This window comes from Stegostoma tigrinum, chromosome 40, assembly GCF_030684315.1.
Source record: "Stegostoma tigrinum isolate sSteTig4 chromosome 40, sSteTig4.hap1, whole genome shotgun sequence".
Classification (NCBI taxonomy): domain Eukaryota; kingdom Metazoa; phylum Chordata; class Chondrichthyes; order Orectolobiformes; family Stegostomatidae; genus Stegostoma; species Stegostoma tigrinum.
The window spans coordinates 4042598-4068730 of record NC_081393.1 but is presented as its reverse complement, the minus strand read 5'-3'; the positions used below and the strand labels follow the sequence as shown (position 1 = coordinate 4068730).

Sequence of the window (26133 nt, the reverse complement as noted above, 5' to 3'; positions counted from 1 at the left end):
CTTAGGCACTTTGTCTGGTTTTTGAACCTTCAAGCACAGAGAGTGGTTTATCTCCCTCTCTTCTGTTCAGACCCAGACCCCCCCCCATGAATTTGAATACTTGTATCAAAATCACTAATGTCCTTTTAGGGAAGGAATCTGCCGCTGCTACCTGGTTTGGCCTACACGTGACTCCACACTCACAGCAATGTGGTTGACTCTGAATGGCCACAACCTTCCCATGTCGTCCTGAAGTTTAGCACTTTCCTAGTCATTGTAATCATCTCCTTGCGTTTCTGACGTGACAAATTCGGAAGGTAAGAACCTCGGCTTTATCAATTAAGACTTAGACTGCAATGGTAAGGAAGTTATGCCAAGCCACGACAATCCACTGGTTAAACCTCAGCTCGGCTTTGGACACTGCTTCTTATCAAGGACATGAAGGCGTTGGAGAGAGTGTGGAGATTTCCTGAGGTGGCCCCAAGGATCACGGGCTTTGGTTCCATGAAGAAACTGGAGGTGTTCTCCCTGGAGCAGAGAAGGTTAAACGGAGATGAAGCAGAGATTCACCAAAGTGTGAATGTTTAAACGGAGTAAATAAAAAGGTGGTGTTTGGGCAGGTAGGCAGAAGGACACTGAATTTGCACCGGCCTACCTGGAAAGGACATGGAAGCAAATTGATTAATGAACTTTCACAAAGGAACTGGTTAAATTACCTTACAAAAGAACAAGTCTAAAGGGGGAAGAGCAGTGAAGTGATAATGGCACCAGTGAACTGGCATGGTGAAAATGCATCCTGTTTTTAGAGTCCCCATATGGAATCGAGGAGAAGCGGTGATGGTTTAATTGATAAGAATTGCATTTGCTTGTGTGCTGGGTTATCGTACAAGAATTTTCTCCTTGCCCATTCCAACAGAGTGTGCACCATCGGAGCCTTGTCCATTCATCACTTAATGTCTGCTGAGTTTTAGAGAAAATCCCCTAAATATGATAACATTGAAGGTAGTCCTGCGCAAAAGCTGTTCAAATTATCCCATGTGCTTGACTCAATGTGATTAGTCATGCACTTAATTTCTATCTTTAGTCATTTATCTCAGTTCAGTATGGTTATTCAATGTAAAATACTCTGTGTTTCTTCATCAGGTCAATCAGATTCAGAAAACTGCCATTGAACCCTTGAAAAAGTAAGTCCAACACTTTTGACAGCAATATATAAACTCTTAACTCTTGCTGTGGAACAAAATTGAAATTTTAGATAATCTGTTTAAACAAGGTGAATGAACTGTATGCTCAGTTGATGCAACGACAGCTTGGCTGACTTTGCTTGTGGAAATTACTCGCCATGGGTTGATCACTGCTTGTTCGGCCAGCAAATATGTTGCTAGGTCAACAGTGGAAGCCAGAAGAATTTGAGTGAGTAAGTGTCAGAATTACCTCGAGGAACTGCCAGTAATAAACAGCAGCACAGCCTGGATGTGATGGCTAGCAACCTTGTGCTGAACACTTTGGAGTGGGAAGTGAAGGAAGTAGATGAGGGGGTGGGTTTGAAGTTTCTTGGTTGTGAATCAGCCAATGAATGAGAATCACAAGCCAAACAAATCTGAGTCACAAAGTCCTTGTCTGTTCTCACTGAAGAATTAAATATAAAAAAAAACCCTTTTCAACTCCACAGCTGTGAAGCTCAGCATTTGAAGGAGCAAGGAATGGGTCCAAGGCTAGACTTTGAAACTTAAGCAAGGACACTTGCGAGGGCATGAAAACTGAGCTAGCGAAAGTGAACCAGTGAATTTAGTTGAGGGATAGGTCATTTGAGATGCAGTAATAGATTTTTAAGGGGATATTTCAGAATACACACAACAGATGGGTGACAGTACAGCAAGACACAAAAATTCCAAGGGGAGAACCCACCATCTGCTGTTAACTAAAACGGTTGAAGATGTTATCTTTATCAGATGTTAGCAGATGTCGGCCTGGTGGCTCAGTGGTTAAGTACTCCTGCCTCACAGCCGCAGGGACCTGGGTTCGATTCCACCGCTGGGTGACTGTCAGTGTGGAGTTTGCACATTCTCTCTGTGTCTGTGTCGTTTTCGTCCAGGTGCTCTGGTTTCCTCCCACAGTCCAAGAATATGCAGGTTAGGTGGATTGGCCATGCTAAATTGCCCATAGTGTTTCAGGGATGTGGGAATTTAGGTGGGTTATATGGGGATGGGTCGGTATGGATTTGTTGGGCCGAAGGGCCTGTTACCACACTCTGGGGGTTCTATGAATCTATGATAACATTAATTTCTGTGATAACATTTGCACACCTCAGGAAATGGTATATATAATTGCACAAATCTGGGCAGCAGGTCAGAACTGTACTGATGCACACAGATTGACAGGAAAGTCAATGTTGATGAGAACATAAAAACTATTAAAGATATGGCTAGCTTAAGTGAGTGGACAAACAAGTCTGGCAAATGGAGTAGGATGTGGACAGATGAGAAGTTATCCATTTTGGTAGGAAGAATGTAAAAGAAGCCAATCACCTAAATAGTGAGAGATCAGAGAGCTTCGAGATACAGGGGAATATACAACACAGAAACAGACCCTTTCGTACAACCAGTCCATACCGACCATAATCACAAACTAAACTAGTCCCACCCACCTGGATTTGGCCCATTTCCCTCTGAACCTTTGCAATCCATGAACTTATCCAAATGCCTTCTAAAATGTTGTAACTCTATCCACATCTACCATTTCCTCAGGAAGCTCATTCCACACAAACTACTGAGTGTCGAATAAAATTGCACTCCAAAGGTGAGCATACGGGTAGTGCAGGTATTTGGGAAATAATCGAATGTTATCGTGTTTGTGAGGGGAACGAAATACAAAAGTAGGGAGGTTGTGCAGGGCACGTGGTGTGACCGCATCTGGAATGCTGTACGCAATACTGCTGTTCTCCTGAAGGAAGAATGTGAATGCATTGCCAGTTCAGAGAAGGATTATTAATAATTTAATTTATAATAACTGGAATGGCCAGGTTGTTTTGGTCAGGAAAGGATGGATGGGCTAGGCTTCCATGCACTGAGGTCAGTACTGCAGTATCCGCTGGGTAAGGGGCAGTTTAATTGAAGCATCAACAATTCCAAAGGTCAACGTGCAAAGGACGATTCCTGTTGTGCGAGATTCAACAACGGGGGCTCACTTTTTAAAAATAAAGGGTCGTACGTTTAAAACAGATGAGGCGTAAATCATTTGTTTCAGAGTGTTGAATGTCTTTGGAGCTCTGTTCCTGAAAGGATGGTCAGAACAGAGTCTTTGAATATTTTTAGGACAGAGGGAGATGGAGTCCTACAGCATGGAAATAGACCCTTCGGCCCCACCAGCCCGTGCCAAACATAACCCCAAACTAAATAGTCCCACCTGCCTGCTCCTGGCCCTTATTCTCCCAAATCTTTGCTATTCATGTGCTTCTCCAAATGTCGTTTAAATGTAATTGTGCCCATGTCCATCACTTCTTTACAAAGTTCATTCCACACATGAACCACCCTCAGTGTAAAAAAAAGCTGACATCACTCACATCTCAGCCTAAAAATGTGCTGTCTCGTCTTGAAATCCCCCAATCAAGCGGAAAGGAAAGACACCTTTTCGGTGTCCATGTACACAGATCCTTGAAAGTTGCCACCCAGGTTGACAGGGCTGTTAAGAAGGCATACAGTGTTTTAGCTTTTATTAATAGACGGATCGAGTTCTGGAACCAAGAGGTTATGGTGAAGCTGTACAAAACTCTGGTGCGGCCGTACTTGGAGTATTGTGTACAGTTCTGGTCACCGCATTATAAGAAGGATGTGGAAGCTTTGGAAAGGGTGCATAGGAGATTTACTAGGATGTTGCCTGGTATGGAGGGAAGGTCTTACGAGGAAAGGCTGAGGGACTTGAGGCTGTTTTCATTCGAGAGAAGAGGGTTGAGAGGTGACTTAATTGAAACATATAAAATAATCAGAGGATTAGATAGGGTGGATAGGGAGAGCCTTTTTCCTAGGATGGTGACGGCAAGCACGAGGGGGCATAGCTTTAAATTGAGGGGTGAAAGATATAGGACAGATGTCAGAGGTAGTTTCTTTACTCGGAGAGTAGTAAGGGAATGGAACGCTTTGCCTGCAACGGTAGTAGATTCGCCAACTTTAGGTACATTTAAGTCATCATTGGACAAGCATATGGACGTACATGGAATAGTGTAGGTTAGATGGGCTTAAGATCGGTATGACAGGTCGGCACAACATTGAGGGCCGAAGGGCCTGTACTGTGTTGTAATGTTCTATGTTCTATGTACCTACCATTAATCCTGTCTGTACCCCTCATGATTGCATAAAGGTGAATAAGGTCACCTCTTAACCTCCTGTACTTCAGTTAAAAAATCCCAGCCTACCCAGCATTTCTTGATTAGTAAAACCTCCACTACCCAGCAACATCCTGGTAAACCTCTTGTGAACCCTCTCCAACCTTATCCCTACTTTTACTGGGTGACCAGAACTGGATACAGTACTTCGGAAAAGGCCTCACCAATATCCTGTACAATGTCAACATGACTTTACAAATCCTACCCTCAAAAGAAGTAAGAGATTCTCGGAGAGCCGGGGTTGATTTCATCAGCCGTGATCTTATGAAAACAGCACAATCTGGATGACCAGCTCGAGGGGCTGAAGGGAATGACTCCCTAAGTTGTTTGTCATTGTATTTGTTTGCTGAACACTGGTTGCATTAAATTCCAGACAGTGAGCCCCATATTCCCTCCCCCCAAACCTTTCGATATCCGAATCTTAACCACATTCTGTTTGAATCAGTTTAGTCGGGAATAATGAGAAGTGCTTTGGAGGGGAATAAGAGAAGGGCTGCTGATTAAATATGGCTCCAGATTAAATTTATGTTCTTGCACCTGGGTTCAGCTTTTGTTGCTGCTTTCCAGGAAGGATATGGAGGCTTTGGAAATAGTGCAGAGGAGGTCTACCAGGATTTTGCCTGAATTGGAGTGTATTACTGCAAAGAGAAGTTAGACAAACTTGGACTGTTTTCACTAGAGTGTCGTAGGCTGAGGGGCGACCTGGTAGAAGTTGAGAGACATGAATAGGGTGAATAGTCACAGGGTTTTTCCCCCACAGCAGGAATATTAAATTCTAGAAGGCATGGGTCAAAGGTGAGTGGAACAAAGTTTAAGGGAGATGTGCGAGGGAAATTTTTTTTAACGCAGAAGGTGCTCAGTGCCTGGAATGCGCTGCCGGGGTTAGGGGGGGTAGGAAGGAGCAGCAGCTGTTATGTTAGCCAAGTTTGCCAAGTTTTTAAGAGGCATTCAGACAGATACATGAACGTTCAGGGAATGTAGGGATATTGACCATTTGGAGACGGATAGGATTCATTTAGAATGGGACAGTAGCTGGCACAGACTTAGTGGGCTCAAAGACATATTTTTGTGCTTTGCTATCCTATGTTTGATATTCAGTTGCTGATTTTGAGAAGAAGGTAAATGCTGCTAACCTACGAAAATAGGCAGCAGAGTCAGGGCTTGTGTTTGGGATATGAATGGGCCTGGTTGATTGCTGTGTTGCTTTCTCTTGGGACTCTTTGATCTGCTTGATGGATTTCTGATTCCAGTCTTGCGTGAATGATGCTCAGTTTTTGCAGAGTGCTCACTGGGGATCTGACGGAATAATATCCCAGGGCCAAGTGAAATCTCTTCAGGAAGGCCACTCGAATGCGATTCATGAATTAGTGCCTCTGCTTCCTGCACTTGCTCTTCCCAAACTTGGTTCATGTTGACAGGGAATTTTCACAAAACATGCCACCATGGACTTAGCCAAAATGGAAATGCAAAACCAGCTCTCGACCATCCTTCCCAATGTTGCTTTGGGCTGAAGGTAGCCATTTGGGAGGAATTTAGATTTCATCAGCGATGACATCACTGAGCCCAGCTAAACAAGAATCTGCCTCCCACACGCTCTCAGACACACACATAATGCTGTTTCGCAAAACCAACAATTATTTTGTCTCATTGCTTCCTCATGTACAAATATAAATTTCAGACTGGCTCATTCATGCCATCGTCCTGCCAAACATGGGAAGTGAAAAGCACGTTAAAGGGAAATCTGGTGGCTAATTTTATTAGGAAGCATACTATTAGAGGACAGCCCTGAAATCACAAGAAGGCTATTTTATGATTGCTTGAGTTATCCCCTGTTTAATATATACAGAATCGTATGTTATTGACAGCATTGCAGTTGCTGTTTTGTGTCGTAACCACAGGCCTCCAATGGTCTGGAGTGTGCCTTACAGATTGGCTAATGATCGTTCAGGAGCCAGTCATGACTTGCATTGTGATGTATCATCCTGTCTGGTTACGATAGCAATGCCTCTGACTGTTGAATCGTATTTTCTTTGGCTGCATGGCCCTGGCGTGGTTCAGTGTACTTGAGTCAGTTGCGCATGCTGTAGCCTCTGCTGCACCAAGTATTCTTCAAGGAATTGATTGCCGAAATGAGGCTGATTCTGTCGTACCATATTGTTGGGAGATTTGCTCTCAATGTGAATGACAAACAGATTCGTTGTCTGCCATTTATTATGCACAATGATAGCTGATGCTGACTGTCTTTGACCAACCAAGGAGATTTACTGTTGCATTCCCTGCAACTGGCTCACAGTTGAAACCAGTTGGCACTACAACCAGCACTTAGGCTTGTGTGCCAACTTTAATATCACAAGAATTCCAAGGTGCTGAATAGGAATTTCAGAGGAGAAAATTTGACACCAAACTACACATTATGGACATAACATAGCTCATGACTAAAAGCTCAGAACATGAGGTACATTTGTGACACAAACAACTTGAAAACTGCAGGTTCAAGTCTAATAAACTGCATCGTAAGATACCTAGTTATGCCAGGCTGTGGACCATAGTTTCCTTCGGTCAGCAGGTGTCAAATAATGTTTCACAGACTTACTGTTAAGTGCTTAGACACAGTTCACTGTGGTAATGGTATGATAAGAATGCTACTTATTGTTTTATGTTTTACAGCATTGGCTTGTAATCAAAAACAAAGGTTAAGTGGTCAGAATTGCTGTGTGTCCCCTCTGCCACTGACATCTTTCTCACCCTCACACACTCACTGTCTCCAGCATTGAACTCAGATTATAGGAAGTTCCTCAGTACGATGCTGTACTAAAATAGAAACAAATCTTACTAAACGTGAATAATCTGAGGCAGCGAATCACAGTTCCAGTATATTTTTCAGAAAAGGAATGAGATGCTGTTTCTCAACCTGCTGGCTAGGCTAGATTCTCATAATTCCCATGATCAGTAAATTTGCTTTTGATGATTTTGCTTGAATATCCTCATGTTTGAGGCCAAGTGTGAATTGCGTCGAAATGATGTTTCTCAGATGGCCTTTGTATGAATGCTTGGCTGAGCTCTGAGATTCTCACAGCAGCAGTGATCTGTTTACACTGGTGCACGTTAAGTGTTTGTTTTATTTGATTGACATTTTTATTCTGTCCTCGAACTGAACTTTGAACATTGGCTTGAACAAAGATGAAGAGTCATGTAGAGAGATGAAGCTTGTGTTACTCAGACTGCACACTTGTGTTACTTCACACTTTTGTGAAGTTGGAGCAGTAGTTGATTTTCAATGCAAACTTTGGATGTGTTTACAAATGTGTTTCAGCATTCACTGATGTTACTACAAGGCTTGTTTCTGGGTGAGTGACATGGAGGATATACGAGATTGACAGACCCATCATGGGAGGCATAGATGGGGATATGAAGGGAATGGGGCATGTGAGGGCCCAAGGGCCTTCAGTGCAGTAGGAACAAAGTAGCAGCGAGTTTGAAATGAGCCAACTTTGTCACTTGTCTACCACCATGGCTGCTTCTGAACAATGTCCAGAGTCTGCCCACCTGACTCCATTCTGCCCCCAGCTCTGTGGAGCAACAGCAGAGTGCAGGACTGTTCAAGAAAGATGGCCCTGCCAGTTTGGCAGCCCTGATAGTGAAGAACTGACCTGAGAGCAACAATTGAATATTTGCTTTGGCTGGGGTGCCTGACTGTGAGAGAAAACATATAGATGTGGTCAGCAGTGTGGGGTGTCACCTTGGAGAATAGAGGGGAACAAGTTGACCAGATTTCAGAAGGAGACCCCCATTTAATCGCTGTGGATTTTGGCCTGGTGGTGGACCTTATAAGATCCCTTCATAGACAGAGGCTGACTTTAATACTGAGTATTAAAGTGAAGGGCTGAAATGAGGTGGGAACTGAGAAGCTATGTTTGTATCCCACGCAAACGCTTGGCGTGTCTTTAAACTGGCATGTTTCTTCATGACAGCCTGATGTAGCCCACATCACTACCTTATCCCAAGCGCCCAGTGACAGGTTACACTCCCATACATTTGCCTGGTGAAAAGTTAAGTGTGAGTATGGCAGACAAGATGGATTGGCTGGATAATGTTAAGACTACGTGAAATCATTGTTGTTGAGGCAGGAGAAGGGGAGTTGTGTTAAATGCCAGGTTGATTTGTATGCTGTGATTTTCGTAAAGAATGGAATGGAGGAAACGGAGGGGAAATGTTTGATACAGAAATAAAGGAAATGAGGATAAGGCTGTGTAGTTTAAATAAGTAATTGCTTGCTATTTTATAATGAGAGTTAACCAGCAAAATAGTTGACAGCGCTGAAGTAAGGTGTTATAATAATATTTTTAAAAATGTTAAAGATACAAGGCTGTGATACAATGTGTACTTTACTGGGTTGTTTGGAGAAGCAAAACAGATCAGGCTGTTTGTGACAAAATTAAGGAGTTACTTTCCATGCTTATAGTAATTAGGCAGCAGGGTGTACTGAAGGCTCAGGCTGTCCTTGCTATTAGATTGGTATATGCAGCTGTTGCAGTTTGTTTGTTTTCACCTCATTATGTAACCTTTTCCTCCTTGGAAGTCCGCTGTCTTCCGGAAGCTAAAGCCCAAACAAGTATAGCAGGATGACGGTAGTCATGTGTGTAAGGACTGTCCTTGTCCAGACGTCACTCCCCGTGTTTGGAATTAGCTGCATTGTTCTTTTTAGCCGCCTCAGTTTAAACCCTCAAGGCATCTTACTGTTGTGAGGTAACTGCCTGTGGCATTGCCTGGTTGTATTCAGACAGGGCGCCAAGTACTGGCCTGTTAGTGGAAGGCTGGGGCCCACTGTGCGACAGCAGATTAGACACTTTTAGTTCCTGTGTTGGGAGCTGAAAGAAACAACAATGGTTGTGCAGCACTCGGGCAGCATGAGGTTACAACAGGCAAGGGAGTTGCGAGAGTTGGGCCACTGGGAATAAACCCAAGGGCATGCAGACAGAAAACAATGCTGCAACGTGGCTCCTGCCCCAGAGGGATAAACAGGGAAGAAAACAACCACATATGAACATGAGAGTACTGCTCACACTAGAGCTCTTTGTTGAAGTATATAAGACCAATTGGACCAGGTCACCTTTCACTGAATACTGCAAACTTGTGGTACATTTCAACATCCATCCATTTTTGCCTTGTAGCCAGGACTTAAAGCCAAAAACCTACTTGGCACGCACTACTGCGAGGTCATTCGTTGGCCCCAGTGGATTTGGGCTGCCATCCAGCGAGAGCATCATCACTTCCTGGTGTGGCTGCAGCTTGCAGTGTCATCTGTCAGCCACCGGCAGGTGCGCGGAAGATACTGGAAAGAAGTTGAAAGACACTTACTCAGCTACGTGCACACACTTTGACAGTGAAAATTACTTTTGCATCACCCCTGGGGATGTCCCTGGCTTGTTCTTAAAATTGATGACTCCAAGCTTTACCGTAGCCTGGATGTAGGATTCTGACACTCGGCTAACAAACACTGACAGCATTCCCAAGTGATTCTGCAACAGTGTGAGCAATCTGTGAGGCACCAGAATCTGCTGCACATGTCACTGCCCTTGTCTTATGTCTCATAGTAATTACCAGTTCCCAGAGAGATGCTTCACTGAATGGCTGGGGTTAACTTGAGCAAAGCTGCAGGAAGATTGCATGAAGTGCACACACAGTGACTTGCACTAATCTGTTTATTTGTTACAAGTCTATGATTGAGCAGTTCTGTTAATTTTGTTACGATCTCACCCTTCTCTCAGCTTTGCTCTCTGCTCTCGTCTCAGAAAATTGATCTTGGATGATAGTGAAATATTGTGATGGCTGTTATCTTACTGATTTGTACATTCCTTCGACAGGTAGGAATGTTTCTCCCTCTTTTTGAATGCCTTTCTCTTTTTTTTTGTTCTTTCCTTTTGAATCTTTCCAGTTTTCTTAACTCGGATGCTGACTGCTCACTGGATCATGTCTGAAGTTCACTGAATGGATTTACATTTCCCTTTCATTCAGCCGTTGTATTTTGTTTGTGGGAAAAAAAAACCTGCCTGTGAATCGTTATATTTTAAACCACTTGGCCAGAACAGATTGGCTTCAAGTTGTACTTCCTGGTGGGTGGGTGGACAGACGGACGTGTAGGTTCACTTTGGGGAGAGCATGCATTCCTAAAGACTGTTTAAATATCCGATTGCCTTCTCTGTCTCACTTGCTTAATGTTGGCTTGCAGCCTGAAACTGCACATCTGCTGCTGCTGTGAGGAAGAAGCTGTCGCATGACGTCGAATACAGAATGTATGATGCCATCATGATTTCTGTTGCTCAGTCAGTGCAGATTGCAGCATCATTGATGGTCCTGTAAAAGTCATCTGTTCTTTTAACTTGAATAATACCCATGTACGAAGGTCCTCACAGTTCAACATTGCATCTTTCCCTCCTACCCTCACTGTTCCTTTGATACAAACAACCACCTCTCCACATCACCGCACTCACACTGTCGCGCTGACACGGAGACGCACTCACATGCCCGCACGCAAACACACATACCCTTTACAATGAGATTATCAACTCTCCCACAAATGTTATTGAACCTTTAACCCATCCATGACTGGAGCATTTTCGCTTGCAAACTCAAAGATCTGTATTTCAGAAGAGAAACCCTTCCATTCAGCACTGATGGATCCAGCAATATTCTGTGGTTGTATTCATTTTCACAGCTGGAGAATGGTGTGTACTCAGGGTGGAACCTAAAATGACAGGAGAGAGAAAAAAACAGCTAACCCAGAAGGGAAGGATCAATGCAGTGTTTGTAACAGAAACCCACGTGTCTTCTCGAGAAATGTTTACTTGACACCTCAAAACAGTGCAATTTTGTTTGGAAGAAAAATATATGTTTCCCCTCGGCAGGCATTGCCAAACAAGGCAGTCGGTTAGAGGGTGGGCAGATATTTTGTTTTGTGGTCAGCGCTACCATAAAGTGATGTGAGTCACTAAAACTAGTCCAAGTACACATACGGGCCCAGGGCTTCAATATGGCTCTAGACTTGGAACTTTAGTGAAAGAGCGAGTGATTTAGACCTTCGCTCTAAAACATGGAACCAAAAGTCTGGATGAAGCGATTATGAAACCATGACTTAGTTGTTCAGAGCCTGGCTGAGTTTTTGTTACACACTTTGAGGAAATCTGTGGTACTGCCCAAGTCTACATAGGATTTGGGATTTGTGATTTGCAATATATGCAGTTGTACAAAACTGCTGCAAGGCATTAGCACTTGGATTACATGGCCTCCAAAAGGTCAAGAAGTCCCTCCACCCTGTGCCAACAAGGGCTGGGCAACAAATTGTGGGCTTGTGTCTTGTCAGCCTCCCAAAGCATGAGTGAATAGGAAGTACAAAAGCTGGTGTGCTTTGCGATGCTGGACCTGAGGTGAGACACTGCAGCCTCAGTGATCCGGATCAGGGCAGGAAAGGTCATTTGGGTTGAACTCCCCACTTGGGATGACCGCTGAGCATGGACAAGCCTGGGGTTAGGGTAGTCTCCCATCTGTCAGTGTCTCAGCCAAAACGTGGAGAACAGTCACCTACGGGAGTAACCTGGAGGCATGAGTCGGCACCTGGAGGGAAAGAATGAGAGAAACTGTGACACTAGGGAGAAATTGAATGGATGCATGGTCCTGGGATTTGTCTTCATTGCACCTAACAGTCATGTGTTATAGTGCCACCTATCTGCATGACGAGCCCACAGTATCGATGCAAAACCACATTTCAGGGCAGCTTTTTGCTCAGGAATTTTTATTTTAAAAATGTGCTTGCACTTGCTGCCACAATTCCTCTCTCAGCTTCTCGATGACAGCTTCTGACTCTATTCTTCGCTTGCTCACTATTATCCAAATCAGCGCCAGTGTAACTGTCAGAAGGCAAAATTCCCTCTTTGATCAGTGACTCTGAAAGCCAGCGATTCCATCAGTTTGATATGCACTGCTGTCGAAAATATTGAAATGAGTTCAGTGATATTGCTTCTTTGGATGCGATGTCACTAAGCAACAAGTTATTAGCTAATTGGCAGCTATTCGCTCTGTCTGTGGATTTTAGTACCAGCCAGTGGATTTTTTTTTTAAACCTTCTATGGGAACAAATAAGCATGTCGGTCAACTAAACACCAATCACAGCTTAATCATTGAAATGAGCGAGAGAGCACGGAAATGTTTTTGCAATTGGTTGTTCATGATGTTTTTCTTGTGGTGAAAGCAGCTGGATGCTTTCTGCAAGAGGGCAAAGATTGTTTTCTTATTAGATACTTGAAGGAGAGAGAAAAGAAATTCCGGGATATGGAGCATGAGACGAACTGGATTGCACTTCAAAAACAGTCAACCAGAGTCCCCCTTAAGTGGTTTGTTTGTTCTGAATTGGTTCCTGGAATGGTGGCTCACTTTTTTGACTCCCAGTGCCAGGGACCCTGATTCGATTCCACCTTGAGGTGACTGAGTCTGTGTGGAGTTTGCCCGTTCTCCCTCTGTATCCGCATGGGTTTCCTCCTGGGTGCTCCAATTTCCTCCCACAGTCCACAGATGTGCAGGTTAGGTGGATTGGCCATGCTAAATTGTCTTTTAGTGTTCAGGGATGTGCAAATTAAATGGATTCGCCATGGGAAATATGCATGACTGGGATCATGGAGGATGCTCTTTGGATGGTCAGTCTGGACTTGACAGGTTGAATGGCCTGTGTGAACACTGTCGGAATTCGATGATTCTATTGTATTTTATGTTCATTTGCACTCGCACGAGAATTCCAGACCTTGGCACAAATCCGCTAAAGTTCGCTCCTTGGAGCGCTGAATTGGTCATTGAAGTACTTTCAGACATCTGGAGGTGGTGAAAGCCGCTATTTAAATGCAATTACTTTCTCAGTCAGTTACTCCCCCGGATTTTGTCTGTCGTCACAGCAGCGTGAAGGGTGTGCTCGAAGCAATGAATCATCGCGGGAGCAAATCTTGATCTAAAATCTGGAGTTGGTTCCTTTGGCTGAGGCGACCGTGAATACTATCACAGCAATGTGGAAATGGCCAACTGTGCCCAATGGAGTGCAGTGAAAAAAGAAGTCATTTCAAAATTTACTTTTTAATGAGCTTCCCCGCCCCCCGCCACCAAATATTGATGAGTGTCACACCTCTGTTAGTTGAGACCCTTTCCATATTGGAGTTACGTTTCTCCTTAGCAAGGGGTTTAGGGGATCAGAATATTGCTGGGGTTCTGAACTCTCGGCAAGTTGCTTGTGATCCATACGTCTGATCTCCTGCTGCCAACCAACCTGTTTAGTTCAATTGCCTTTGCTTACCCACCTTCACTGTTTTCAAAACTGGTAACCAGCTGTGGAGAGAAACTGGGGGGGAAAGGCCACTTGTTTGACTAACATTCGTGATTCCCCCACCCCGGCTTGCTGACAAAAGTGGCTAGAAAATAGAATCAATAATCCAAAATACAGCTGACAAGACAAAAGTATGATCCTGCACATGTTAGAGACTCAAATCAAACAGAGGTAAAGTTGTTCAGCCGGTCAGGTAGCAGCTGGGGAGACAAGGAACAATTTATGTTTCAGCTCAGTGCTCTTTCATCAGAGCTGGAACTGAGATAAATAGCATAGATGCATAGCAAGGTTTGGGCAAGTACAGACCAGGGAAAAGGAGGGAGCGGCAGGGCAGGAGCAGGCTTATTAGGAGAAGGCCTATGACCGTATGAAAGGCTGGAATGATTAAATGGCACGGAGGCTGATAGGTTAAGGGAAAGAAACGCCTGTGGAATATTGGAGCTGTTGAGTACGCATTTAACCTCATTGGGAACGAAGTGTGATGTGATCAAGGTTTGTCACTGGCAAGTGGTTGAGCAAGGAATGTTCTCCAAACTAAGCAGTGATGTCTGCATTTACTCACCTTACCACTCACTCTGGTTGTTAGTCTTCCTGTGTCTGTCACAGCCGAGTATTCGCAGAATTCCTACACTGCGGAAACAGGCCCTTCGGCCCAACAAATTTACACCGACCGTTGGAGCAGCCCGCCCAGATCCATTACCCTGTAAGCCACCTAAGCTAAATGTCCCTGAACACTATGGGCAATTTAACATGGCCAATCCACTCAGCCTGCCCATCTCTGGGCTGTGGGTGTGAACCCACGCAGACAGGAGAATGCGCAAACTCCACACAGAAAGTCAACCTGAGGGTGGATTTGAATCCGGGTCCCTGGCACTGAGGCAGCAGTGCTAACCACTGAGCCGCTGTGCTGCTGTGGGAGATTTGAACTCCTAAACACACACAGCTATGGGAGTACCAGCATTGACATTGGCCAGCTGAAGGTGGTGAATGAATATTTCTGTGAGAATCCACCCACTGCGCATTGACAGTACATTTGCAAGTCGTGTCCCTGCCTGCCTTTCTATCTCCCTGATGTAACAGCAGAGGTTTTCAGGCCATTTTCACTGCAAAGGATTCAAGTCTTATAATCAATATAGTGTGGTCATTTCGCAAGACCTGTGAGTCGGACTTTAGTTGTGAGTAAATTGTTGGAAGTGATTATAAAAAATAAGATATATGGACATTGAGAGGCAAGAATTGATCAGGGATAGTCAGCATGGAAAATTGTGTCTCAGAAACTTGACTGAGTTTTTTGAGGGAGTTCCCAAAAGATTGAAAGCAGAGCAGGAGACCTTGTTTATTTGGATTTTAGTAAAGCCTTTGACGAGGTTCCGCATGGTAGACTAATTAATAAAGTTAGGTTATGTGGGATTCAGGGTGACTTTGCCAATTGGAGACACAATTGGCTTACCAGCAGGAGACAGAGAGTAATGGTGGAGGGTTGCTTTTTGGACTGGAGGCCGTGACCAGTGATGTTCCTCAGGGATCGATTCTGGGTTCTCTTTCGTCTGTCATTTATATAAATGATTTGAATGACAATATACAAGGCATGGTTAGTAAGTTTGCAGACAACACCAGCATTCGTGGCATAGTAGACAAGTGAAGAACATCCTCTAAGTTTACTGAGGGACTTTGATCAAATCGGTCAAGGGGCTGGAAAATTGCAGATAGAGTTCAATCTGGATAACTGGGGGGAATTGTGCTTTGAACAACAAACAAGGAGAGAACTTATCCAGTTAATGGTAAGGCTTGTGTAGTATTGTAGAACAGAGGGACCGAAGGGTTCAGGTACATAACTGTTTGAAGTTTGCTTCATATACATGGGCAGGTGGTTAAAAAAGTGTTTGGCATGCTTGCCTTTGTTACTCAGCCCGATGAATATATGAGTTGGGAAGTCATGTTGAGGTAGTATAGGACATTGATGAGTCCTCCTCTGGAATACTGTGCCCAGTTCTGGTCACCCTGAATTTTGGAAGGATATTCTTAAGCTGCAGAGGCTTTAGAAGAGATTTACCAGGATGTTGCTGGATATGGAAGGTTTGAGTTAGAAGGAAAGGCTGGATAGGCTGGGGCTTTGTTACACTGGAGCGTAGGAGGTTCAGAGGCGACCTGATCGAAGTTTAGAGAATAGTGAGGGGTATAGATAGAGTCAATGGTAGGTGTCTTTTCCCTAGGATGGGGGATTTCAAGGCTCAGGGGCACATTTTTAAGGTGAGAGGAGAGGGATTTTAAAAAGACATGAGGGGCAAATATTTCACACACAGGTTTGTGTGTGGAATGACCTTCCTGAAGATGGCTTGGATGTGGGTACAGTTACAATGTTTGAAAAACATTTGGATAAGTGTATGAATAGGAAAGGCTCGGAGGGTTATGGCCCAGGAGCAGGCAGGTGGGACTAGTTTAGTGTGGGATAATGTTTGGCATGGACTGGTTGGGCCGAGGGGTCTGTTTCTGTGCTGTATGACTCTTATATAACATGGGGTAGATGTAGGTTTCTAATGATAGGATTAATGTTAAGTCCACACTTTTTGTCAGAAAGGATCCAGCTCCATTCCCTTGGCAAACGTTCTGCTATTGCAGGAATCAGCAGCCACAGTCTCAACATTTGATCATTCACCAGTGGGTGTTGCAGGACTAAATCCTTCAGGAAAAGCAAAAAGACAGAGAAGAATTCCTAGAAAGGCTGCTTTTCCAGCATGCGGATAAAGTGGCTTGTTAGACCTCCTGTGCCACGTGAAGTGGCTCATGTTTCAGTTTGGGGTCAAAACCTATCAATGACTCGCGAATGCTTTCCCAAGAATTTGATTTGTTACTTGATGTAAAGCCAGTTCAGCACAAACCATTATTCAAAGTAAAAACGTCCATTATGTTCTTTTCTCCGAGAGAGGTGGTAGGTTTCTTTTTGGGTTGTCCCTGACGCAGAAAGTTGCAAATGATTCACAGAGAGCAGCATTGACTCAGTGAAGACAGATCAGTCGAGCATTTTCACTGACCTGGACTACTGGAAATATTTTCCACTTGTAAGAAATGTTTTAAACTTTAAATGATCTTTGCAGCAGGGAGTAATTTTGACGGACAGCCCATTCCTTTTCTGGATGAATAACGTTCATCCAACATTCAGATTTCATCATAATTTGATGACCTGCCTCTCATTGTAATCCCACCATTTCATTCAGACTCTTCGTATGAGAATAGGGGCTCTGTTAAATTTGGAAATAATTCCCCTCCCTGCTTCAAGACTTGAATTTTTTTAGATACAAACACTGTATTTAGCGAACATGATTTAATAGCCTGCATTTGTGTCATGTTTTATGATCTTCATATTCAATCTTAGCTGTTCAAGTGCAGTTACGATTGCATTGTGAGAAATGCAATTTATGTGTAGTAAGATTCCACACAACTCAGGGCAAGCCTGCCACTCTCATTTTGTAATTTATCTATGGATATTTCTCCTGGACACATTAGCTTATGTTACAGTATTGTGCATGAACCACCTCACTGTCATAAATTTGATAAACAACCCTTTGGAAATTATAACTGATGAATTTGAAAACATGGTAATGTTTTACTGGAAAAGTGTTTTTGAAGTGAAGTCCAATGAAGTGGGCAAGAATTCAGGGTGACTTAAATGTCTTTTGAATTGTTTTATTAGACAACTCGCTTGAAATTTAACTCAATACATGAACAATCATGAACAGTTACTCACTGTATCATGTTGTCACTTATGAATTAACACTCTGACCTGTACACTTGGGAACAGATAAGCAATTGTCAAATTAATTCACCAGCCAGGTTTATTTTATTGGAGGAATTTATCCTTGTTTTATTGTTTGACCTCCCCAAAATTGCTTGCCTCCGTTCTTCAAATCCCTAGTTATGTAATTGCAACCAAAGTATTGTCTATTGAAGTAAATGACAAACTCTTTCCAGCTGGAAATTTGATTACAGAGTACACATTTAGAAATCTTTTGCTCAGGATCTTCAGATTAAACTGAACAGCAAGATTGGCGAGTTGCTTTAATTTCTGCCTTTATTTTGATGAACAGAGCTAGCACTCTGCATAAGAAATCATCTTTACTAAATATACAAGATGACATTTGGAAAAAAAAAAGTGGATTCTACAGAAATGGCAAAGGGCTAATTGGGCAAGCGGAGACAAACACAGTGTAGCTTGGCCGAGTGACATTTGACCAGAGGCTGCATTTCAAGCTGGAATAAACTTTCTTTTAAAAAGGATATATATTCCTTGTACTCTGAAAGGCAATTTGCATGCTTTGTGCATCACTCAGCTTTCAGGCTTCTGCAATCGGAATAAAATGTCAAAGCAGCACATATCACACAAAGCTGTGACATTTTCTCATTAGAAAAGGTGGATAAGATCCTTTCGTCATAATAAGCATAATTCGATGACAATATCCTGTGAGGTCCAAGCGCACAGGCTCCACAATGCTGGTTTTTATATGAGTTTTCTTTTTGTTGTTTGCACAAGTAAGTACTTGTGCCGCACATGACAAGAGGTCAGACTAAGCCTCTGTAAATGGGCTTGCGTGATGAAAGTTTTGTTAGATTTAAATACGATATTCATTGACTCATTTCGCTGTGGCACCAGTTTATGTTGCAACTCAGTGATGATGCAAGCCTGCCACTTCTGCCTCGAGCCTGACCTCGTCTACAAGCAAAGATTTGTTGCTCCTGCAGGAAGGGCTGTGAGCACTGTCGTGGTCTCGCTGCAGTTTTCTGTCCCACCATTGGCTGGATTTGTAGAAACCTTCAGTGAAATTCCCAGAAAGTCCCTTCTCGTGTTCATCTGGGAAATGAAGGTTTTTCTCAGTATTGCTTCTGTTTGTGGCTGCTAACCTAGTGGATGTTGGTACAAACAATGCGGCCCTTGTTGGTGCCAGAGACAAGCAACTGGTGAAATTGGCTTGACACTTCTTAATTATCACGTACTGCATCCCACCGAGCTGGGAGCTGCCCACTGATGTTATCTCTGGGCATTGCTTTACAAACTTGGCTTTGGTGAGCATGTCTCAAACTCCAACCCTTTGAAACCAGTTAAAACCTTTTTCCACAATAGCCTATCCAGGGGAGCATCAGATGCAAGATAGAGGCCAGGTTTCAGTCCGCTGCTAGTTGCTGATCAGAGTATCTTACAAATCCTGCATTTGAGTCTTGCTTACTTTGAAGCAGTCAGGATCTGCTTGATTCACGTTTCTTTCTGAACCCAAGGTTCTGCCGAAAACAGCAGTGAAGCTCCACATTGATTCATGCAAGTGTTACCTTTGGTGACAATTCGGTCCTGCACAGGAAGAGCCTTAGAGGCAGAAGTAGCTGTCACCTGCTCAGCTATTCTACCTGAATGTCTTACTGGACAACAGGCAAACTGCACTCAGGAACATTTCAGCCAGCTATTACACAGCTCAGCTAACGATCAGCATTGTCTTTGGGTGCACACATCTATGGTAACGTTCTTTTTATCTAACACAGCTGTCAGAAGAGCAGCAAGAGCAGCACAATGCTACAAAACATGAATCCTGTGAAACATCTTGTGGCTGTGTGCATTTCGTGATTACTCATTTCATATTGTGCAGGCAATCTGAGTTAAAATTCTTGTCTGTTCGAGCCATCTGTTTGCAAACCTTATCGCCTGCTGCCAACCTTGAGTTGCATCTTGGTCAACCGTATCCATTTTCAGTTTCCCAGGTCAATGTTTAGAATAGAAACAAACTCTCTTCCTTCATCACCTTGTGATTGCAAAGCCCAAACATAAGATGGTGCTGTGTGATTCACCTTCTTCCCCTCCCCACCTGCAAATTTTTCAAAATGCTTCTTTTTGAAGCAGGCTTTTTTTGTCTCATTCATTGCTGACATCTGCAGTGCTAAAATTAAGAAGTTAAACAAACCAAATTCAGCAAGGAATTATGCTTTTCCAGAACTATAATTATAGTTTCATATTGAATTATTATTTCTTATGCATTTTAATGTTTTCTTGAAGTTTACATATGAAGGTGTTCTCTCCTGCAAACCTGGGTGTAGTCTTGATACTTTTTGTCAGATCATTGGTGTGAAGTTTATGCAGTCTGCGCTGTGCATTTTGTATGTCAGGGTGTATTTTTCATTACTTAATCTGCTATAAAATTTTCCTTTTGTTTTCCGGCAGTTTCTGTTACGTGAGTTCAAAATATAATGTCAGAGAGAAGATGTTTTGGAACCTTATTTGGGCACTGTCAGGAATTGTTTTTCTGAGCTACCAGATGCTCAGACTCCCTTCTCATTCACTCGGAGAATTAAGCCTCAACTCAACCATCTTGGCCACTGCAACTGGATACCAGCTGTCTTTCCGATTGCTAAAACTTCATTCCCACCTCCCAATCCGTTCTGAACTTGAAAAGTGTTGAAAGGTCAAATTTTAACTCATCACTGAAAGGGGATAGGATAAAATACAATGGCAGCAACTTTATAATTTTCATGCCATTGTAGAATTAAATCCCCAAAGTACCAGTCCACATGCCATAATACCAGTCATGAGCAACATCATGTTGATTACTTAATCATAAGAAGACAGTATCCCTGACTTCATTCAGATTTGACAGAAACAGATGAACAATAACACGCTGACTTACCATGAATAATGTCATGGGCAACTTTCTGATACATTAAAAAGATGATAACGTACTGTACCCAGTCGATTGTGCCTTGTTAATTGATGTACACTTGAAGAAGGAAAAACTTGGATTTTCATTTAGTGCCTATCATGATGCTTTCTAACACATGCAGTAGTCATTGAAGTGCAGTCACGGTTGTAATGTAGGCAACAAGGGAGACCATTAACACACACAAAGCTGCCAGTGTAATGATGATTGTCTAATCTGTTTTTAAATGTTGCACAAGGAAGCAGTGTACTCCAGCTATAGCTTGTTCTTTGAAGGAGCAGCCACAGAATTATCTTAAGCCCACCTGTGAGGGAACGTGGTGCCTCAGTGTAACATCTCATGTAAACTGACATTTGCAACACAGCACCACAAGGGAATGTCAGCTTACATTGTGTGTTAAAAATCCCTAGAAGGGGACCCTGAACCTGCTAGCTCCAGACCAAGAGAGAGAGAGGAGAGTGCTCCCACCAAGCTGTCGCTGTCATGCTCCAGCTACTGATGAACTGATCCCAGACATCATCTGAGAGCTGTGCTCGGACTTACCCTCTGAACACTGTCTGTTGAGGCTGGAGTTCAGTCTGTGTGCTCACACTCTGGGTGCAGTGTGTGAGAGTGATTCATGGTGCCACCCACTCAGTGGCGAGCATGTTGTCAAAACATGGTTTGACATTTAGATGTTCCCAATTTTAATTGGTGGACAGGCCTCCCACTTCCTGGGCCCTTAGCCTGTTGCCTCAGCACCTCTCTTATCTCTTTTTAAGACATGCCTTAAAGTAGACCTGTTGGACCAAGCTTTGGGTCATGTCACACCATGGCTGAGTTTCAAATCTTGTTTAACAACTGTTTCTGTGAAGCATCTTGAGGCACTTTACTGTTTGAGGTGCTATTTAAATGTGGTTTGTTCAAACTACAGGCACAGCCTTGGCAGGCTGTATCCCAGCAGCTATGTCTGTTATTTTTGAGTAAGTACATTAGTAAGTGAAGGTTTCCACTGTGTTCCAAGTCTGCAGTTACTTAGGATCGATGAGTAGTACATTCTTTGTGAACCTGCCCTGGAGTGTTCATTTCATTCAGTGAAGGGAAACAAAATGAGACAGTCATCACATGTTGGCTGCTGTCCAACTGATTTCATCATCACTCTTTTCATTTCAAACTCCACCTCCAGTCCAAGAGTTGTGACAGAGCCACCTCCGGTCTCCCGCGCTTTGGTTTCAACAGTTCCTCCAGAAGTGAGTCACATGTGATCTTTATAAAGTGGTTTGATGTTTGAACATTATACAAGAATATAAAATCAAAACCAAAAAGAAAACAAACGTGCACCGTGCTTCTGAGTCAAATAAGCTTTGGACCTAAAGGCCAAGGCCCGAGTCCCATTCAGGAAAACTTTGCCCCCATCAAGTTGCTTTTGATGACCCAGGAAGCGGAGATAATCCACAGTCAGAGATCAGAATCACCGTCAGGCTGTTGGGGGAATTCAGTGAATTTTAGAAAAGGAGCAGTGTCTTCCACGCTGTCAGTACGTAATCTCTTCGGGATGTATGCAAGGTGATGGTGCTTGACTGATGAATTATCCTTTGTTATTTGAAACAGATGACACCCGGAAGTTGTCAGGGAGCAATTCCAGACGTTTGCTCTCTTCCTAGTATTCAGCAGCAGATGTCCACACACTGGCCAGACAATACGGGTCTCAAATTGTTTCACAAAGTAGATTTAAAGAATGTAGTTTGCCTATATCAGTTTGGTTGGCTCTGTGGTTACTTGGAATTTTTTCTTACAAAGTAGGTTTGTGTTTAGTAACTGATGATTTGAGCAAAGCCACACAAATGGAGTAGGTGAAGTTGTTTGTACTTGTTCATTTGAGTTTTTGCCAAGAATTAAAATGTATCAACATTTCTGGCCCATACAGCGGCACGGTGGCTCAGTGGTTAGCACTGCAGCCTCACAGCGCCAGGGACCCAGGTTCGATTCCACCCTCGGGCGACTGTCTGTGTGGAGTTTGCACATTAGCCCCGTGTCTGCCTGGGCGTCCTCTGGTTTCCTCCCACAGTCGCAAAGATGTGCAGGGTCGGTGAATTGGCCTGCCTAAATTGCCCCATAGTGCCTAGGGATGTTTAGGTTAGGTGGGTTAGACATGGGAAATGCAGGGGTAGGGCAATGGGTCTGGGTGGGATGCCCTTCAGAGGGGCGGTGTGGATTGTTGAGCCAAATGGCCTGTTTCCGCACTGTAGGGACTATATGATTCGGTGAATACAGCATTAGCGCTCTTCTTGCTTCGTGTTGGAGGGTGAGATGGTGATGTGATTCAATTTATGAATGCTGCAGTTTGATACTCAAGAGGTGAAATATGAAGAGACTGGGCAATCTGTTCACATTTGGGGTATGTTTGTTTTCACTTGCTTTGCCATCATATTTGCACCACAGTAACACGTGACTGTTACACCAGATTGGATCTTGCAATCCTATTACTGCTAGGTCCCAAGTTGTCATGTGAATATAGCGAGGCCTAACCATGCAGTGGTCAGAAGCACCATTCAATGGTTAATCGTCAGTTCTGTCCCCTCCCCACCTCGCTGTGATCCTCTCCATGCTCTTTATCAGCGATCCAGCTATCTGAGCTAGCTGTGACTCCCTTTTTGGAACATGCCATTTTTGGTCAAACAACCCAACTACCTTGTGAATGTCCTTCCTGGAAAGAAATGGATACTGTTTGCCTGGTCTGGTTGATATGTGACTCCAGACTGACTGCAGTGTGATTGGCTCTCATCTGCTTGCTGAAATGAGCCTGCTCATCTCTCAGTTGGAACAACAATGCAACTGTGTGTAGTAACCACAGGACTTCAATAGTTCAAGAGGACATCTCACCACCACCTTCACAAAGATGTCTGAAATCATTTTGAAATAGAGGTTGCTCCTTCTGAGAAGCTGACGTCCGTTCTCAGTTTACTCCTCATTCCGAGTCTGAGAAGTTGAATTTTCCTTGGCACAGAATCCTTCTCTTGTCATTGTGTGAATTAATTCTCATGGTTTTGCCATGATAATAGCTTGGGTGATTGCGGGTAGGCTGGAACATGATGCAAACCTGAAAACAAAAACAAAAGAAAACAAATGATTGGGTTTTCAACTACTGATATCATGAACATGAACAGGTAAGAATATGAGTTAGCTCTGGCTAATATTACATCCTGATCTGGAATGTACGTATGCTATGAGATATCACCAAATGGGATAACAGCTGTATGCTATTTGTTCCAATGCCATGTTACGTCTGTTACAGAGATTTGTGAAAGTATCTGCAGCAAACAGTTTTTTGTTCTTTTGTGAGATTTTGGTGTTACTAGCTGGCCAGTGGTTGTAACTTTTCCCACGTTAGCCGTGAGAAGGTAATGGTGAGCTGCCTTCCTGAACTGCTGGAGTCCACGTGCTTTCAGTTAACCCACAGTGTCATTGGGGAGTGGAATTCCAAGATTTTGATCCAATGACACTGCAGGAACAGCAATATATTTCCAAATCTGGAACAAGCAAAGGCAAAAAGATATGGAAAAAGACACAGCCAGGAATAGGGTCTGTGATCAGAATGGATGAAAGAAGTCTTGCTGTGAAGTTGTCGAACTCCATGCTGAGACCTCAAGGTTGTCAAGTGTCAATGTGTAAATGAGATATTGTTCTTCCTGCTTGTGTTGAGCTTTGTTGGAACACCTCAGCAGTCCAGGATCGAAGTCTAAGTATGGAGCAAGTCAGCTTGATAAGGAACCAGAGGGTCAAATGCTGTCTTCCATTCTTGCCCCAAAAAAACAAAACAAACTCCTGTCTTGTTGGATGCAATCATCAGAAAAGGCCCACTTTCATCTTTATATACCTGTCGTTTGCACCTATCTTACATCTCTATCTCTCCTTTACCACCATTAACACTCCCTTTGCCTTTTGCTCCCATGACCTTCACCACCTGTTCCACTCGCTCCTTTACTCCCACAGTCTACAGCATAAAAATCACCATGTCTTAGCTGCTTAAATTTTGAAGAAATCATACCAGACTCAAAACATTGACTGCCTTTCATTCTCCAGATTTTGCTTGACTTGCTTAGTTATGCTAGTATTTTCTGTTTTTATTTCCGATTTGCAGTGTCTGTAGTATTTTGTCATTATTTGAGTGAATTGACGTGTTTGATTTGTGTTTTTTTTTTAAATTGCCTTCTTAACCTGCATTGCAACCTGCAAATTGGGTATTTGTGTGTGCACATTTGTTTTTTGTTGTGCATTTTTTAGATTATTATTTTCCTATTAGTTTGTCACCACTTGGTTCTCTTCCCAAAATGTAATACCTCACATTTAGCTTTGTCAATCCTAATATTCCAGTCATTTTCATTCTGCATGTTTATTCATGTTGTCTTGGAATTTTTGAAAATCTCTGTGTTTTGATTATTGCCCCAAACATTTTGGCAAGGTGTTGTAATTTTAATTGTATGTCTCTTGTTGAACAAAGCAGACAGCTAACATTTTTCTTCGTACTCTTACACTTGCTGCTCCATCTTTTGTTTGTGTGCATGGTATTTACGAGTGGAAAAGCTTCTACCTTTGACTGTTGACAATGCAAAAAAGGTGTTGAAGGCGAATTGCTTGCAAACTTTGGTTATCCAGTCAGTCATGAATTCGTGAGGCTGTGGGCTGGTTTCAGATTGGGGAGCCAGTGTGGCCTTGGACAGAAACCACTTTGTTGACTGGTATTGGTACTGGGCCACAGAACTCTTCCAAACTCCATGAATACAAGCCTTCTTTGAATGCTAGAAAATTTCTGCAAACCCAGCCACCTGTGCAGAGGACCAGTGCTGGCTTTTCTCCCTCTCCTTTGACCGTAGAACTGTAAGTGGAGTTGAGATAGTGAGCAGCCATGGTCCATCTGTATAGTACAACAGGCTCCAGTGTATGAATAGTCTTCTCCTGATAGAATGTTTCTTTTCCTGCTGCAAATATTCCAAGTTGACAGTGGTTCTGGAAAATCCTGTTCCACATTGTTTTGTTCATTGTTCTAGCATGCTTCCCTTTCCTACTCAGCTGCCAATTCTGATGCTTGCCATTGTATCCTGGAGTGCTGCATTCTAGACATGCCTGGGCCAACACGCATGGGCTTCCATGCCATTGCATTGTATCTTTTCTGTTTACTTTTATTTGACCTGTCCGGCTGGTCGGAAGTATCTTTGATGCTGATGGTGAGGAGATTTTTGTCTCCCCTTTGTCAATGGCCAAGTTTCAATGCGTCAAGCAAATAAACAGTTTCGTACAACTGGCTGCACATGGAGGTATTTGATCAGAGTGTTGGTAATTTATCTCGAACTTTCTGCATCCTTGTTTCTGTGACTGTTTTGTTAACTCCCAGCTTCTTACTGAATTATTTCACAGCAAGTTTAATTTGCTGTTTGATCCTCCACTCATTCTGGGATTGAAAGTGAATCTTTTCTTGTGTTTCAGAGAGGGTGACCTTTCGGTTATCTCTGACTGACAAAATTTGCTTGTCTGAAAATCCAAACTGCGTATTTCATTCTTCTGGCTTTGCATGCACAAAGTCTGCTTTTGAGTTTGCCGATTAGCAGATATCCTAAATACGCATCTCTCCACAATTCGATGCTTGCTTAAAGTTCCCAGCCATTTCCTGTTGATGGCAAGTCAGTCATTATGCTTCTTCATTCTGTTGTCTGCGGATCTCCTTGATCTCTTTGTGGATGTTC

General features: G+C 43.2%; 1 protein-coding gene across 2 annotated transcripts in view; it reads left to right on the top strand.

Annotated features, from left to right (window-relative positions):
• bin3 (bridging integrator 3) overlaps window positions 1-26133 on the top strand; it is a 121314-nt gene that overhangs the window by 42675 nt on the left and 52506 nt on the right. For both annotated transcript variants that reach the window (XM_048523246.1, XM_059641109.1), the window contains one exon: window positions 1123-1163. In XM_048523246.1, the coding sequence (XP_048379203.1) occupies window positions 1123-1163 (41 nt within the window). The remainder of the gene's footprint in view (window positions 1-1122; window positions 1164-26133) is intronic.